This window comes from Schistocerca piceifrons, chromosome 5 (assembly GCF_021461385.2).
Source record: "Schistocerca piceifrons isolate TAMUIC-IGC-003096 chromosome 5, iqSchPice1.1, whole genome shotgun sequence".
Taxonomy (NCBI): domain Eukaryota; kingdom Metazoa; phylum Arthropoda; class Insecta; order Orthoptera; family Acrididae; genus Schistocerca; species Schistocerca piceifrons.
Genome location: NC_060142.1, coordinates 591609006 through 591626719, shown reverse-complemented (window position 1 = coordinate 591626719; position 17714 = coordinate 591609006). Strand labels below are relative to the sequence as shown.

The 17714-nt window shown below is 37.9% G+C and overlaps 1 protein-coding gene across 1 annotated transcript in view; it reads left to right on the top strand.

Annotated features, from left to right (window-relative positions):
• Positions 1-17714, top strand: part of LOC124799297 (piezo-type mechanosensitive ion channel component) — a 715678-nt gene that overhangs the window by 398606 nt on the left and 299358 nt on the right. Inside the window, exons 23-27 of the mRNA XM_047262884.1 lie at positions 7600-7695; positions 7818-7983; positions 8882-9243; positions 9381-9534; positions 12332-12492. Coding sequence (XP_047118840.1) covers positions 7600-7695; positions 7818-7983; positions 8882-9243; positions 9381-9534; positions 12332-12492 — 939 coding nt within the window. The remainder of the gene's footprint in view (positions 1-7599; positions 7696-7817; positions 7984-8881; positions 9244-9380; positions 9535-12331; positions 12493-17714) is intronic.

The following is a 17714-nucleotide window of genomic DNA, read 5'->3' as shown; positions in this document are numbered from 1 at the left end:
TTTGGTTTGGAATGATGAACCCATGTTTCATCGCCTGTGACAATGTTTGACAAAAATTTATCACAAAGGCCTTGTAATGCACAAGCAGTTCTGCGCATATGGTCCATCGTTGCCATTTATGGGTTTCCATTCGGTGGCAAGGAATCCAGTATGCACACATCTTTGAGTACCCCAATTGGTGGAAGAGGTTGTCAACGCTACCGGCAGAGATGCCAAGTTGAACAGTAAGATGTTTAGTAGTGAGCCGTCGATTACCTTGAATGAGTGTGTCCGTACGTTCCAACACTGCAGAAGTTACAGCTGTGTGCGGCCAGCTGTCCAGCTGGCACATGGGAGATCAGACAGGTTTGTACAATCTTGTTGCAGTGATGACACAGGCCTCTCCCAATGACTTGCCATGCTTTTGTTCTCAGCAAGGTCTCCTTAGACATTCTGCAAGCACCTATGAGAATATGCGATGCTCTGGTTTTCCACCAAAAGAAACTTGTGAGTGCTCTGTGCTTGGAACGAACCTCTGTTACAGACACCATTTTGAAGGGTACATATAATGCCATCACCTGTCTGAACTTCATGAAAGTATAGGGGGAAAAGCAAGAATATTCCATGATGTTCCACAACAAATTCCACGTTTTTTCAGCCAAAACTGGCATTGAAAAAAAAGTGTTGCATTACTTATTGAATGCCCCTCGTACACGTAGTGACCATAAGTCCTTGTGCTGTAGTGAAGCAAACCATCATTTCCACTTCCAACGCTTTGTTCTTGAGTCAGCCATCCCATCTTTTTTCCTACGTTTCATTACTTATATGCCATTGCTTCCTAATTTTGTTCTCCCCCCCCCCCCCCCCCGGCTTCAGCTGTCTCTTCATTTACCTTCATTATTGATGCCCCCTCCCTCTTTTTTAAAAATAGTCAGCAGTCTTCTCACTGGTCCGGTGCAGCTTGCCACAAATTCATCTCCTGCACTAACTTCTAGTCACTCTGATGAAGAAAGAAAATCCCTCTATGAATGCCTAAAAGAAATGCTTGAAAAAGTGAGAGACTGTTTTTATAAAATTGTGATTGGTGAAATAATGCCCAGATTGGAACTTGAGGCCCCATTTCAGGGCCTTGTCCATAAAATCTGTCAGGGAAAAATGTTAAAACTTGTCTTGGAAATTGGGGAAATATCAGGGAATTTCACATGGGGAAACTTGTGAGAAAAGTGGAACAGAAGAGCATTGAAGCATTAGAGATGAATGTGGAAAACCAGGTGGACCGATATGATAAGGAATGAAGAGGTACTCTGCAGAATCGTTGAAGGAAGCGACATATGGAAAACACTGACAAGACGAAGAGACAAGACAATAGGACATACGCTAAAGCATCAGGAAAGCTGTAGGGGAAGACAGACATTTGAATACATCCAACAAATAACTGAGGAGATAGGGTGCAAGTGCTCTCTGGAATCAGGGACATTTTGATTAGTAGGCAAATACACTACCCCTAGACCGTCGGTGTTTACACATAGGGTATGCAGCAGTAAAATATAAAGACTGTCTAATTACAGTCAGTGGCTGTTCAAAAAGTATCTAACCTTAATTTTTATTGTTGAAACCTTCAGTGTATTGGAGTGCACACATTTTCAATCTGATGGATTTGATAAATGTTTAGGGGTGAAGCAGTGGGTACCATACAGATAAAGGAGATATACAGAAGCTTCAGAGATGGCCGTTCATCAGCGAAGAGTGAAGCACATTCAGGTAGACCCTCAATATCTACAGTGAAGCACATTCAGATAGGCCCTCAATATCTACAAATGAGATTGTTATTGATCAAGTAAGGACCCTGGTAATCCAAGATAGTCAAATCACAATAATAAAACTTGCAGACAAGGTCAAAATAAGAATTGGGCCCGTTCATTCCATTTTTACAGAACAGTTAGACCTCAGGAAGACGTTAACAAAATTTATGCCAAAGTTGTTAACAGCTGAGCAGAAGCAACTTCATTCAGAGATCACACAGGAATTGCTGGATACTATGAACAGTAATCCCAACTTTGTTAACACAGTGATTACTGGTGAAGAGTCCTGGGGTTATGTTTATGACCTAGAGACAAAGTTCCAGTCATCACAGTAGAAGCATCCATTATCACCGAGACACAAAAAAGTGAGGCAAGTCTGCAGCAATGTGAAAGTCATGTTGACCCTCTGTTTTGACTCCAGTGGTGGGGTCCAACACAAGTATGCCCCAAAAGGTACTAATATCAACAAGAGGTTCTGGTTGCCTTTGTAAAGCAGTGAGACATAAATGGCCGACTCATAGTTCCTGGACAGTTGGCCTCCCCCCCTCCCCCCCTCCCCAAACATAACAAGGCTGTGGCCTGTCAGCCACCTTCTTCCCCTTACATAGCACCGAGTGACTTCTGAACTAAACTCTGAAGAACCAGATCTCATAACAAAGGAGACATTATGCATAATTAGACAAAGCAGCTGCGCCTCATACCAAAAGAGGCTTTCCATTGATGCTTCCAGCATTGGAAGCAGCATTGAGAGAGGCATGTAGAAGTTAGGTAACTACTGCATCTGACTAAAGATTGATTTTATAAATAGAACTTGGGTACATACTGAACAGCCCTTATACATGTAACAGAGGATCTTATAGCCTAATCCTGACATGATTAATAAATTCACAATAAGTAAGTAAATTTATCATCTAACAGACTATATTGTGTAACACTTCAGGCAAAAGCATCCAGTTCATCTACAACCTACAGTGAAGGTTAGTACAAAAATTTCCAGTATAGTAAAGTATTTATCTTCTCCATATTTCTTGATTTCTTCTTTCATACTCTTTCTCAGAGCCTTGCACATTTCTGTATATGGTATCTTTGTCTCTACTCTAATTTTTCTTCTTTTGTCAGTCAAACTCATTTTATTTGTCTGCTCTATTTGGTTGGTTTTGAGATTTACTCGAGCCACCCACTTCTTCAACCATTGTGTCTAGTAGCTTTGTACTTTTAATTTTCTCTCAATTTTTCCTTGAAATTCCTCTTTCCTTTCTTCAAGATTTCTGATACATAAAATTTTTCTTTCCCATTTAATTGGTTTTGGTCTTCCATGTTTCATCATGTTTTATATTCACTTCAAACCTTCCTCGGATTAATCAAAGTCCACTGTGTGTAGTGAACCTGTTTGGCACCATTTTGGGGCCTTCATATTCCAGTTTGGGCATTAAAGTCACCAATCAAAATTTTATAAAAACAGCCTCTCCCTTTTTCATGTGTTTCTTGTAGGCATTCATAGAAGAGTGACTAGAAGTAGATGCATATGCTTGAATTATTTGTATTTTATATTTTTTTCTGGCATATTTATTACCAAACGTGCAGTTTTACGTGATGTTCCTTGTAATACTGCTATCTTGTTTACAATGGTTTTGTTTATTAAAATTCTGACTCCATTTAGTTTTCCGTGTGGTTCAAAACAGTAATAGAAGAGATTTTCTGAATTTAACCAAGGCAATTTTCACTTTTACTGTGTACCTCATTTAAGACAAAAATGTTCTGGTTGATTTTGTCTAATTCCTTTTCTCCACTATGTGATCAAAAGTGTGTGGACACCTGGTTGAAAATGACTTACAAAGTTCATGGCACCCTCTATCGGTAATACTGGAATTCAGTATAGTGTTGGCCCACCCTTAGCCTTGATGACAGCTTCCACCCTCGCAGGCATGCATTCAATCAGATGCTGGAAGGTTTCTTGGTGAATGGCAGTCCATTCTTCACAGAGTGCTGCACTGAGGAGAGGTATCAATGTCAGTTGCTGAGGCCTGTCACGAAGTCAACATTCAAAAACCTCCCAAAGGTGTTTATGGGATTCAGGTCAGGCCGCTGTGCAGGCCAGTCCATTGCAGGAATGTTATTGTCTTGTAACCACTCCGCCACTGGCCGTGCACTATGAACAGGTGCTCGATCATGTTGAAAGTGCAATCTCCATCCCCGAATTGCTCTTCAACAGTGGGAAGCAAGAAAGTGCTTAAAACATCAATGTAAGCCTGTGCTGTGATAGTGCCATGCAAAACAACAAGGGGTGCAAGCCCTCTCCATAAAAAACACGACCACACCATAACACCATTGCCTCCAAATTTTACTGTTGGCACTACACATGCTGGCAGATGACATTCATTGGGCATTTGCCATACCCACACCCTTCCATTGGATCGCCACATTATGTACCGTGATTCATCACTCCATACAACATTTTTCCATTGTTCAGTCTTTCAATGTTTATGCTCCTTACACCGAGCAAGGCATAATTTGGCATTTTCTGGTGTTGTGTGGCTTATGAGCAGCCGTTCGACCATGAAATCCAAGTTTTCTCACCTCCCTGCTCACTATCGTAGTACTTGCAGTGAATCCTTATGCAGTTTGGAATTCCTGTGTGATGGTCTGGATGGATGTCTGCCTATTACAGATTATGATCCTCTTCAACTGTCGGTGGTCTCTGTCAGTCATCAGACGAGGACGGCCTGTACACTTTTGTGCTGTGTGTGCCCCTTCACTTTTCCACTTCACTATCACATCAGAAACAGTGGACCTAGGGATGTTTAGGGGTGTGGAAATCTCGTGTACAGACGTATGTCACAATTGACACTCAATCACCTGACCATGTTCGAAGTCCGTGAGTTCTGCGGACTGCCCCATTCTGTTCTCTCACGATGTCTAATGACTACTGAGATTGCTGATATGGAGTACCTGGCAGCGCAATGCCCCTAATATGAAAAATGTATGTTTTTGGGGGTGTCTGGATGCTTTTGAGCACATAGTGTATTTGTGTCAACCTCCATCTTCCACCAGCAACTGACAATTGTAGGTACAAATTTGAAAGCATTGCTTCCCTTATTTCATAGACATGGAATTCTGTGACATTAAAGCAGCTCCCAAGCGGAGATGCAAATGTGTTGCTGATTTAACTCAAGAAATTTTACCTTAATATCATAGATAATGATTCAAAGCTGAGGAGCATAATCACCATCCTTGCTTTAGAATGGATTGATGATCTAATTTTCCAAGCCACCCCTAATACCAAGTACAGACTACTTTGACTGGTTGCTCCACTGGAGTACAGATGCTGCCCATGTTGATAGCATTGGTCTACCCTGGACATTTCACTTCCTAATTTCCACCAATATCTGGGAGGCTTTCCCTGATTTGCGACCTGGCTAGGTGCCTTAAAGGGGAATAGCAGTCCTGCAGGGCTTAAATTAGGTATAGTGGACATAAATGCTAGTATTTTTTGATTCATCTAAGCCTTTTCCTGATGGGACTCAATAATATGTTGTTCTATCTTACTGGCCTACAGGTCTATTTTCTTATTAATTGTATCCAATTTGAAAATCGAGTCAGTAGTTGTCCTATTCCACATTGGCCTTAGTTGTAATCAATTTGACATTTGTATCAGCAAGAACTTTTTCAAACTTTGAATATAAAAGTCATCACTGGTTTGTTCTATCTCTACTTTCAGATCAGTACTTAACTGTCCCACTTTAGGATTTAGGTCAGAAATAGTCCATAAAACCTCCTTCATATTTCTTGTCAATACTGACATGCAGTTCAAATAATAATGTGTGTACAGTACTTCCCCTGTTAGAAATTTATTGACAATTCCCTAGAAAATCACTACTTGAATTAAATTTCATTGTCTAACACCAGCAAAGTTTCACACAATACATGGAAAAAAGGATATAAAAATATTTTGGTGTTTATACAGCTCACCTCAATATTCTGAACTTTATGCCTTATCATGATATGTACTGCTTTACATGCCCGTCACTATCAGTGAAGCCATGAAGTAATTGCAGAGTTGTCTCTTGAGCTGGAAATTGCTGCTTCATCACTGATTGTGTAATGCAGTCACTTTCTGCCACAGCAGTACGTCAGTCGTATACCATCCCATCATCATTTAAAAATCTTTTTTGTTGGATACAATACTATGACCTTTAATAGTGAGTCATCAGCAACAAATTTCTTTGTGGCAACACTCTCTAGAACTTAGGTTGCACAGTTTCCTTCCTTTATTCATTATTATTCAGTTTCTGGTAGTAACACAACAGTTTTACAATAATTCTTCATGGGAAAAAAGGTTTTTCTGCTTAAGTACTTTTTTCCAGTACTTTCCATTATTAGATTTGTGCAATTTTCTTCACTTGTTCTTTGTGTGTGTGTGTGTGTGTGTGTGTGTGTGTGTGTGTGTGTGTGTGTGTGTGTGTGTTATCGCTCATTTTTTGTGAAATTTCAGTTGAGTTAACAGGTTGTGTGTTCCTTTTAAGAAACACACATTAACACCATTTTGGTTCAGCATACTGAATCAGATTGAATAACAAAGCTCACTTCAACGTTTCTAGTTAACTGACTTCTATTGTTAGTAAATCTATTTTGGAACTATACACGTCTCTAATGCAAGCCAGCAATCCATGGAATGTTCATTTCCATGACAGAGCAGGTCTTCTTCTTCTCGCAAAGTCACTGCGATCATCGTTCTGTGTTGAGGATGCACATTGTCCCTAGATATAGCTGCTCAACCTATTCACGATAAAAATAGTTTCCCCTACCAATATCTGTATCTTTAGATTCGATATCTTATTTTATAAATTTTGGTTGTGACTGTTCTTCATTGGTAAGAAGCCATAAGGATACGCAACATTCAATTGGAGTGGGGTGTATCACCACAGGGAATTTAGGTGTAACACTCTTGAAGCTTTCTTGGAAGCATTAAATCACTTGAATATTTAATACAAAAGGCTTATGAGGACAAAGTGGTTCTCTATTTGGTGAGCTTTTGTAAGGTAGACAATAATTATGATTCTTAGATGTTAGAGAACAAGCTAAGTATATTTCAGCAATCTTTGGGATATCTTCTGGCTTTTGGTAATGGCAAACTGGGAATTTCCCCCCCCCCCCCTAACCCCCCCCCCCCCCCCCCCCCCCCCCCCCCGCCGCCCCCGCATCTCTCTCTCTCTCTCTCTCTCTCTCTTTTATATCATAATATCAAGAGAGTCAAGAGAGAAGCAAAGTCCAATTACAGCCTGTGGGCTCAAACCCAGAAATATCACAGTTGAATAATACTGAAAAATAGTAACAGATAATAATAAAAAGAATCAGAAAAATAGAAGTATATAAAAACTGTCCAAATAAAAAAGCAATGAAGATCAGAAGGAGAAGTCAGAAAAGGTAAAAAGGATAGAGTGGGGCGAGGGTTAAAACAGCCTAGATAATGCAGCATCATACCACATTTAAACTTAACACAAACTTTAGTGAAAAAACTATGGGAGGCTTTGCTTTCTAGAAAGTATTTGTGTATTACTAGTTTACTATGTTCACTGTGGCTATCAGTGTATATCATGATATGTAAAATGACCACATGATCACCTCAAAATGGCCTTGCAGTTCAAATTGCAATCTCATTGATTGAAAATAAAGCCAAAAAAGGCAAAATCATTGCCCATCAAAATATATTAGTCAACAGTGGCAACAACACAAAAAAGATAATTGCTGTTCTATTTGTTTAGCCTTAATTTTTATATTAGTAAAATGATAGCAATTACATTTTTTAAATTTCTTTAAGCATATCCGTGGTACAATTCTGTGTTGCTGAGAAGATTACAGGATTGGATGTTCCTCCCGGATCCACTCCACAGCCCTCCAGCATACAAACTTGTCTGTAAGTTTTATTCACATCATGTGCGTTTTTGCTTTCTTGTGGTCTTAAAATATGATTTAGAAGGAGGCAATGTGTTCTACAGATTTTTTTTTTTTTTTTTTTTTTTTTTTTTTTTAACTCAGGTGATTTTGTATTATTGATGTTGGTATGTCGCCAGAGTGTTGTTTTCCACATTGAAAGGCAAAACACTGATGTGGAATTCCCTGGTGGTACCAACAAAGATATAACCACAGAAGTTGAAGACCCAAATTTTGTAAATCCAGTGCCTGATCACATTTCATATGTACGGTAAGTATGACTATTTTTTCTGTGGATGTTACTGTATAGTAGCAGAAAGTGGCATTGAACCGTTTCAGTTTATTCATTTGCTGAACTTAATAACTGAAAACAATTAATTTTGAAAATAATTGGTAACAAGAGTTGCTGAATCTTAATTAGATTTGCAATGAGAGAGAAATATTTAGAAAAAGAATCTTCAGATTGATGAAATTTTGTGTGGTTAGTTTCAAAATTCCAGGCTGTTATCCTATTAATTGCATTGAACATCAACATATGAAGTGTTTGAGATTCATGTATTATTGTAAATGCCACAGAAGAGATGTAAACATGTATTGGCTCCTCTGGTCTCTAGCTGAGATTCATGTTCTAGGGTACTGATTGCTTACATAATTACTTATTTTATATATAGCTGAGCTTCTCACATTTACTGTTAAAATGGCCTACAAATAATTATAATGGTAATGATTACAATGTAAGGAAAAGGATGGATTGCTACTGATTGTAAAGATGACACAATGCACACAGCTACAGCGAAATGACTGTTACATACTGACCATTCTGATCGCAGCAGCTGGAGGTAGCAGTGATGTGTGCATGAGGTGTGACTGTGTGCGTTCCCATGCTTGTGTGCACGTGTGTGTGTGTGTGTGTGTGTGTGTGTGTGTGTGTGTCTCTGCACCTGTGGTTGCGCATGTGTGCATGCTTGCATGTGTGCACATGTACTTTTCTGGATAAGGCTTTAACTGATAGCTCAAAGGTGTAGCAGTCACTGTCATCTTTATGGTGAGTAACACTTTATCCTTTTCATAATATTATTGATATTCCAACCTGGACTTTCCATTATTTGAAATATTTTGTGTGTGTGTGTTTGTTCAGATTGTGAAATGAGTTTTTCATTTCTACACAGGTCCTGGTTGGATATATTGAAACGAGGAGTCTTGCGTGGATTCCTGTGGACATCCTTAGCTGTTGTTTTCCTCACTGGCACAAATAGGGTTAATGTCTTCTCTCTTGGTTACTTGTGTGGTTCGTTCATTTTCTTGTGGCAGGGAGAAGATTTTTACTTAAGGCCAATCAAGATGGTGGTGAGATGGTGGAATACTTTGCTTGGCTATAATGTGGCTGTGATAGTCATCAAAGCTATTCTTCAGATACCTGGATGCATTTTTGCTGAATATTTTCAAACTAATGCTTGCTGGGCTGTGCAGTTGTTCAGTATAGGTTGTATAAAAAGATTTGGCAACTCTCTCGAGACCAGTGGCCTGACTGGTAAGTCAGTTTCTTTCTCTTTTATGAGTTGTAAAATGAAGACAGTTTTAGTAGAGGTTATGGTTCTTGCTATAAGCTGTAATGGGGATAAAAGTAACGTTAGCAATGAGAAACAAAGCTGTCTTATTTATTTTCAGATGCTCCAGAATGTCATGTGCCAAAAGAAGACATTGGCATTGCGTGGGATGGTGTTTGCTTTGGATTTCTCATCTTGATGAGACGGATATTTTGTAGCTATTACTTTGTTCATCTTGTCAATGAAACAAAGGCAATGACAGTCCTTGCTTCCAGGTTAGTAAATTAGAGAAGTATTTAAAGTGGAATCTGATCTAAATGCTTCTCCTGTAAATGATACACAAGATGTTGATAAAGAACATGCCTTGTTTCACTTGTGTTTTAATATCTCCTTGTTCAATCACTGCAAGTTCATTTAAAATGTATTTTAGGTGTTGTAAATGAAATGTCCTTTTCAATAATGCTATACTGAAATTTACAACTGCTACTTCAGCTGCATCTTATAGGAATAGATGCTTATTTCCAACACTAGATTGTAAAGAAACTCCAGATGGTTTACTTTTGGACTACCCTGTGTGAAAAAGTTTTTTGTTGAGTTGCTTAACTGTTAAGTACTTCATATTACCTAATGTACCATACTACAGGGAAATGTAAGAGCCCAAGCATATTATGTTTTTAGTTCACAGCTTCTTTAAAAACTACAAAAGTCTATTAAGCTGACTTTGTGACAGATTATTTTGTTGATTTCAAAGTAATTTGAGAGAGTTGTCATATAATTTAATAACAAATACATGTATTTTGGGTGAAAGCCTCATTCTGGTTCCTGCAAAAACATTTTTGACTTCTACTGAAAACTGTATTGCTAATGGTATTATTATTATTATTATTATTATTATTATTATTATTGTTGTTGTTGTTGTTGTTGTTGTTGTTGTTGTTGTTATTTTGCAGTATTAAATGTATACAAAAAATATAATCACTTCTTTGCACATTTCTCAAGATTAAGGGACCATCACTGTGTAGATGTTGGGCTGTTTATCCAGAAAGCAATCACAGTGGTTTGATCAGGTTTCACACAAATTCTAATGAGAAACAATAAGTTCCATGAGGTGCAATTTCCATAATTTATACTTTCACAACAATTGATCACTTTATTTTTAACATGTTCATGATTACAACAACAATGCTGCTGATAGTACAATCATGACTAAAGTGTTTTTCAATGAACTAAAAACCAACCACATATCTGCTCCTCTTAGGTGTTACATGGTCATCCCAGTGGTATTCCTTACCACAGCAGGGCCTCTTTTTCTGTTTATCTCTTCAGCACTCTATAGTCGTATGTAACATACAAATATTTATGAACATTTACAGTATTGTATGTATAAATTTTAAATGCTTGTTTTGTAGAACTCCTGCACTTGAAACTAGTTTGATCTTCAGATATATAACTAACTTTCAATGAAAATTCTGTCTGCTTGTGTCTGTATGTGTGGATGGATATGTGCGTGTGTGCGAGTGTATACCTGTCCTTTTTTCCCCCTAAGGTAAGACTTTCCGCTCCCGGGATTGGAATGACTCCTTACCCTCTCCCTTAAAACCCACTTCCTTTCGTCTTCCCCTCTCCTTCCCTCTTTCCTGATGAGGCTACAGTTTGTTGCGAAAGCTTGAATTTTGTGTGTATGTTTGTGTTTTTTGTGTGTCTATCGACCTGCCAGCGCTTTCGTTTGGTAAGTCACCTCATCTTTGTTTTTATATATAATTTTTCCCACGTGGAATGTTTCCCTCTATTATATTGATATCATTAATTTCTCTGTATTTTGTAATATAGGAATTACCAGCGGTGGAACTAGAGGAGGTGGTAGTGAATGGTTGCACAGGGTACAGATTAATAGGGACAATTTCAGAATTAGGAACATTGTTGTAGGTATAAAGGCTTGAGAATGTCATATGGTGTGACTAGGATGTTACAGAAGTTAGGGGAGTGATGGAAGGTGACAGTGTGAGGAGTATATCATGGTGAGATTTTTTTATTTCAGGGCTCAACTTGAGAAAGTCACAGACATTGCTGAATAATGCATACGCACATTCAAAAATTGGCTGGCACTGTATGACAAAGGGGTTATACCTGAGTTTTTGGACCAAGCAATGTGGGTCAGTGGTTAGCACACTGGACTCACATTTGGGAGGTCAATGCTTCAAACCTGCATCCAGCCATCCTTTCGTTTTTTAGTTTTTCTGTGATTTCGTTAAATCTGATCAGGCAAATGCCGGCATGGTTCCTTTGAAAAAGCATGGCCAATTTCATTCCACATCTTTCCCTAATCTGATGGGACCGACGACCTCACTGTTTGCTCCCCTCCCCAAAATCAACCAACCAACTTGACTTTTTGGAAGTGGTAGCTGTATTAGTCAGAAATTTAGAAGAGGGAACTGCCTGGGAGATTTATTTGTAAATGATATCTGTGAGTTAGTTCAAGGAAACGAAAGTCTGGGAAAGATTTTTGGTAGAGATGTTGAGGGATTTGGTGGTGGAGTGATGTATTTGCCAAGGATATCTACGCAGTAGGGAATGGACTGTTTAATCTGGAAGAGATGCCAGCTGTCAAAATGGAGGCATTGTTACATGGAATGTAATTTATCTGACAGTTTTTGTAGATGCATCTTGTGATAATCAACAGCTGCCTTCTTAATGCTTACTTATTATCTGTAATATGTTTCATTACCACAGCCACAATTTTCTTTACTGATGAATATACACTGCGTGGCAATGTTGCTATAATTTTTCTCACAGATATGAACTACATTCATTGCTCTTAATCAACTGTCACATGAGCCATCTTTGCTCATTGTATTGTCCTGCTTTTGTTGATGTGGTAAATTCCCTACATCACATCACCTGTTGTGTCATATTGGTGTTACCCTGCTGCCAGCTCCTGACTTACTAACTTCAAATGTAATGTAGCAAAAAGTTGTGTATTGTTTTACAGTCCACTCTTGAAATTATTTGTGTATGTGAATTTTGAGGAAAGTAAATTGATGTGCTCTAGAATTACAACTGTTTAATGCACAGAGGAGCAGAATTAATAGAAGAACTCAGACAGAAAAGGATCCGTGAACAACAAGAACAGGAACATCAGATACTTGAGAAAATAAAACGGAAGATGGAGAGAATCAAAGCAACTCAGCAAAAAGTTCAAGGAGCACTAAAGGAACCAACAAACCATTTTGCAGGTGAGTGTATTCATTTTAGAATAAATAAATAAAAAAAAGAGAAGATTGATTTTGTGTTACACCAAATATCTGCTGTTGGAGGCACTCATTGTAATGACAGTGTAGACAATATAACTGTTGGTTGTATGTTTAAAAACTGTTCAGTCTGTTGTGCTTAAAAAATTATTTATTTTAAAATATAAACTTATTTATAGGTAGTAAAGACTGTCTCTTTCTCCTGGTTAGTGAGAAGCTTGAAATTTGACATTTTGTATGCTCATCTATTTTCTTTTTAATGGATTGGAAAATATTTCATTACATTGTCTCTCATGAGAGATACAGTGGCAAGTGCTTCACTGACTTCTGTTTGACAAATTGGGATTGAAATGTTTTGTTTCTGTAATATGTCAGTTCATTGTAAATGCACCAACTATTAGATTTTGACTGATAATTGTGAAAATGGTGTATTACATTTCTGATGACTTTGCCAGGCTGTATATATGTGAACTATTCCAACAGCATGGTACAAAATGGATGGGTAAATGAACTATTGTAATGAGGATAGTGGTATTAAAAATTTAAACTAAGACTTAAACATCCAGTATGGTGCATAGTGTGCTGCTGCTGCTGCTACTACTACTACTACTACTACTACTATTATTAAATAATTCGCAAATTTGTATGTATTTGAGTGCAAGAGCTCCTCGGAATCAGTTGTTTGGATGATATATTATGACATCATATTTCTCTGTATACTTTGATCAAAATCATTTCAAATCTATTCTTCATTTCTTTTATACAATATTCTTTAGTAACATGTTGACAGCAGATGTTTTGGAATTCAAAATACTTTGAATGAACGAACAGATTCCACATAATGGTAACATTTTGTCTATATCCCACATTTTACCTTCAAGGCAGGCTTTTTTGGCACATTCAGTGGTGCATACTGCTGTGCTAATGCTCACACCATTATTGTGCGCACCAGTCCTCCAGTCCTACCATGGCTGAATGTGATATATTCTTGAGCTGAAAGCCAAAGCAATAAAACTTTTGACAAACCTGCTTTTCAGTTTAGCATTAGCTTTTTATTTGTGATTGTCAAGGTTTTTACACTTGCTTTGAAGTTGGTTTCCATTAAATGCTACATGCAAATGTATTGTGACAAAAAATTGGCCATAGCCAACATAAATCTGATAACAAGAATTCCAAAGTGCAATATAAATAATGGAAGGAATAAAGGTAATACCTTATCATATTATTGATGGATATAAGGTGGTCTACAGACCCTTAAACAAGACTGAAAATATTCCTAAGCTTTCAGGTAACGTCCTCATTCAAAGCTACCTAATACAGAACTCTCTCTCTCTCTCTCTCTCTCTCTCTCTCTCTCTCTACACCAGCCAACTACATTTTACCATTGAAGCACAGGTACAATGTATTTGTTGAGGACGTTGTAGCCATGTAACTGTGTCTTCTTGTATTAGTTAGTGATGAAATTGTCTGAAAGCTTAGCATTGTTTTCTGATTTGTTTGTGTGCCTAACGACCGCTCCACATTTCAGCTGTAGACCAAGTTGATAGTTTATTCATTTCATTGTTCGAATATAATAGAATTTATTATAACAAGTTAGTGGTTTTCCTGTTAAGACATACTGAAGTTTTTTAATACTGTAATTCATGTGACAAGCCATATCTCCAAATAAGTATGATCTTAAATCAGCATTCCTCTTTGTGAAGAAATTTTTCCATATTTTGGTACTGAACACTGTTCTGTTTAATATACCAAGGTGAACCAAACAAATGCAAACATAGTCCCATTCTTGACATGTAATAGACTGTTCATGTAAACAAATGTGTGGTACATCTTTCACAGCTCAGCCATTACTACTGGGCAACTGGATCATTTTGTGGTGGTTTCTAGTTCTGTAGCTGCATGTTTGGTGGAGTTGGTGGTTTCTAGTTCTATAGCTGCATATTTAGTAATTATGGAGATCCTTGTGCCTAATTCAGAATCAGCAATGATTCAGATCACTTATAGGTGCAAGTGGGGTGTCAGATTTCTATTTTACTGGATAAAAAGGGAGGAAAAAAAAGATAATGAGTTCATTTCAGCTGTATAAAGTGAGGTTGTATTTACTGCACAACTGTTATGTCCAGTGTGACACGCCAATAACATTAGGTCTGAAGTTTCCAATTTAGATTTTCAAACTTCCTTTGTAATTTACATTAGAGACAATTGTGGATTATTTCATACCCTGTGAAAATTACTATTGGGATGCAACAATATGTATCCCTCAATCAAAGTAAGTGACTCACAGGCATGGAGGGGACTATGTTGATGATTTGATTCCTGCAACAGTGAAAGTTGTGTGTTTTTGTTCTGGATATTTTGACATGATCCCTGTTACTATGCACAGTTTGGTGGTAATAACCGCATCACTACTGTGCGCTATCACAACTAGTTCCATAAGTTCTGTCACATAAATAAATAAGCACTGTGTACAGAGACAGTAACAAACAACTGAAATGAGAACTGCAACTGTTATGTTACTGGCTGCAAGTGTCATCTGCAACTGACAGTAGTAACTGACTACAGTGAAAGAAGCTCATTCTCTGGTTAATTGCTGTTATGGTAGTGTCATGCGAACAGACAGCTGTCAATCGATTTGTTATTCTGATTCAGCTGTAGGAGAGAGCATCAGGAAATGTTATACTGCAGCATCAGATAGCTGCATATTCTGCACTTAAAATAAGCTGAAGTAGAAGGCTGTTTCAGACAAGCCTTGTCAGAGCAGCTGCCTAGTAGTTGTACTCCATGCTGGTGGTCACTCTCTCATTGGTGTGATTATAAGTATCCAGTCAGATATTGGTGCACCATTTTATGTTAAGAACATGAACCTTGGAGTCCTCAAAGTCAGTGTAAATTTATATACATCACATAATGTTTTAGCTATCAATCTAAGTTTGGTTCACCTTGAAATGTGAATTATAGTTAAGAAAGAGGGGGTATTTGAAAATAAAATGGTGTTAAAATAATATGATATTTAAAAAGGAAGAGTTATTGTGTGCTGAGCATTAACATGACATTCATTTCTGACACAGCCGCCCCACTGGCTCGTTCCTCAAGAATGAGCTCTCCAGAGTCTCCACAGGGTTTCCACACACCTGTGGATGATGAACTGCCACCTCTCACACCTCGTGCAGGCTCCCTTCTGCAGGCACCAACCCCCAGTTCTGCAATAATGACTGTTTCACTCGATGGTTATCTTGAGCCCCAGCGTATGTCATTTGGGTCTCCCCCGACATCGGAACTACTTCCCCGTGCACCTTCCCTTGATGATAGTTTCCCAGTGTTTTCTCCTCCACCGTATGGGACAGTTGTAAGGCGTCGTTCGAGCCGAAGGCAGTCAAGCATTGGCCCTCCGTGGATGCCCAACCTGATAACTCCACGGCAGTCTGTGTGCCTGTCATCGCCGCAGTCCCATCACGCATGTAATGTGAACCATTAATTACCTGATACCATTTTGGTGTAAATATCACAAATGCTTGCTTTCATCGTAGTTGTCTATTCTTGCTACATGAGGTAGCAGTAGGTACTGATTTTTTATCTCCTGTCATGAAATACCACAGTGAACCATGCACAATACATATAGTTAGAATTTAGTTTATTCTGCAGCACTAAATGACTGCTTTTGTGAGCATGAAACATGTACATAGCATTGTAGCTGTATTAATCTCTTCCTTCTACACAGATTAATCATCATCGTGTTTTGTATTGAGTGTTCTCTTTTTTACCACATTGGAATGAATGTCAATTGCCACAGAGATACCATTAGTTTGTCATCATATGGGTAAACAGTACATGAAGACTAACACAGCATAAGACAGAACATGACAGCAAATTTATCAGTAGAAGAAATAGAGTGAAAATATAACAAGAGATCAAGATAATATCATATCAGTGATTAGTCTAAGTGAACATGATCAGACATCAGTGAATGCCAATCATATGTTTGGGCAAATTACTGAAAATTACTATTTAACTTTCATTAACTGGTATTCCTAAGCTAAGATTTTCTCAGTTATTGTACTTTACCAAGTGGTGACATTTCTGTTGTTTAGCTTTGGGGAGCATGTGGTATGTTAGGATTGGCAGTGAGCTCAATTTTCTGTTACCCAGATGGAAGATAAATGTTGCACCTCTGCACCAGGTTCTTCCTCCTTTAGTGCTCCACAGTGCAATAGTAGTTCATTGATAGAAAAGAGATAGATTCTGTTTGTGCTTTCAAAGAAGAAAAGGATCATTTCTTCTTCCTGTGATTCATCCAAACTAGGCTACAATTGTTCATAAGTCATGAATGACAACCAGCAATATAGAATACTGTTGTGTGAGAGTTGAGTTCCCATCTCTTCAGTTGCACCTGATAAGAACTAAACAATTGTTTGTAATTTGAGATTTTCAACAATAAAATCCAACACCGCATCAAATATAGATTGTTTGAGTGGGTCAGCTTGGGAAGGAGTTTGGAGAGACAACTGCAGATGCTCAGCTCTGAAACATTTGACTGTATGTAAACCTTGGGGAGGGGATCTGATATTGAGGATGAAGCTTATAGTGTCAACTACAAACCACTGGAAAATCATTAATGTGCTGAAAGTAAATTGGGCAATGGAAGTTTGTTTTGATATTTGTACCATGATAATATTTTCAGAAATGTTGTATGCTGATTAACATTTGGTTTGAGTGACATGACATTGATGAAAAGTGCATCAATTATGTTTAATTAATTAGTTGTGACACTTACATTAGCACATGGTAACAATCTTGAACAACAAACTGACAATGATTTTACAGTGGATGGTGCAAGTACTATGTTGGTCCAAATTCCAAGCTATTGATCCTCCTGAAAATGAAATTAAGTCCAGTCTCTTTTGCCCTGACGGTGATACAGTGTTAAATTGTAACAGAAGCTTCAAGAAGTGGAGAGCACTTATTAAAACCGATATGCCAATTAATTGCATATAATTTTATAGCAAACTAAATATGCAAAAGAGAAATAAGAATAATAGCAGCATAATGAGTGTCTACAGCCTTATTAATTAAATGAGTCCAGTAGGGTGTAAAGTCTGAACCATCAATAGTGTGGAAATAATCAGCTATTGAAAATTTCGCATTCTAGAATTTCATTCCATTATCCTTCAGATATTTGTTCTTGTAACTTCCTTTACTAAGGAATGAAT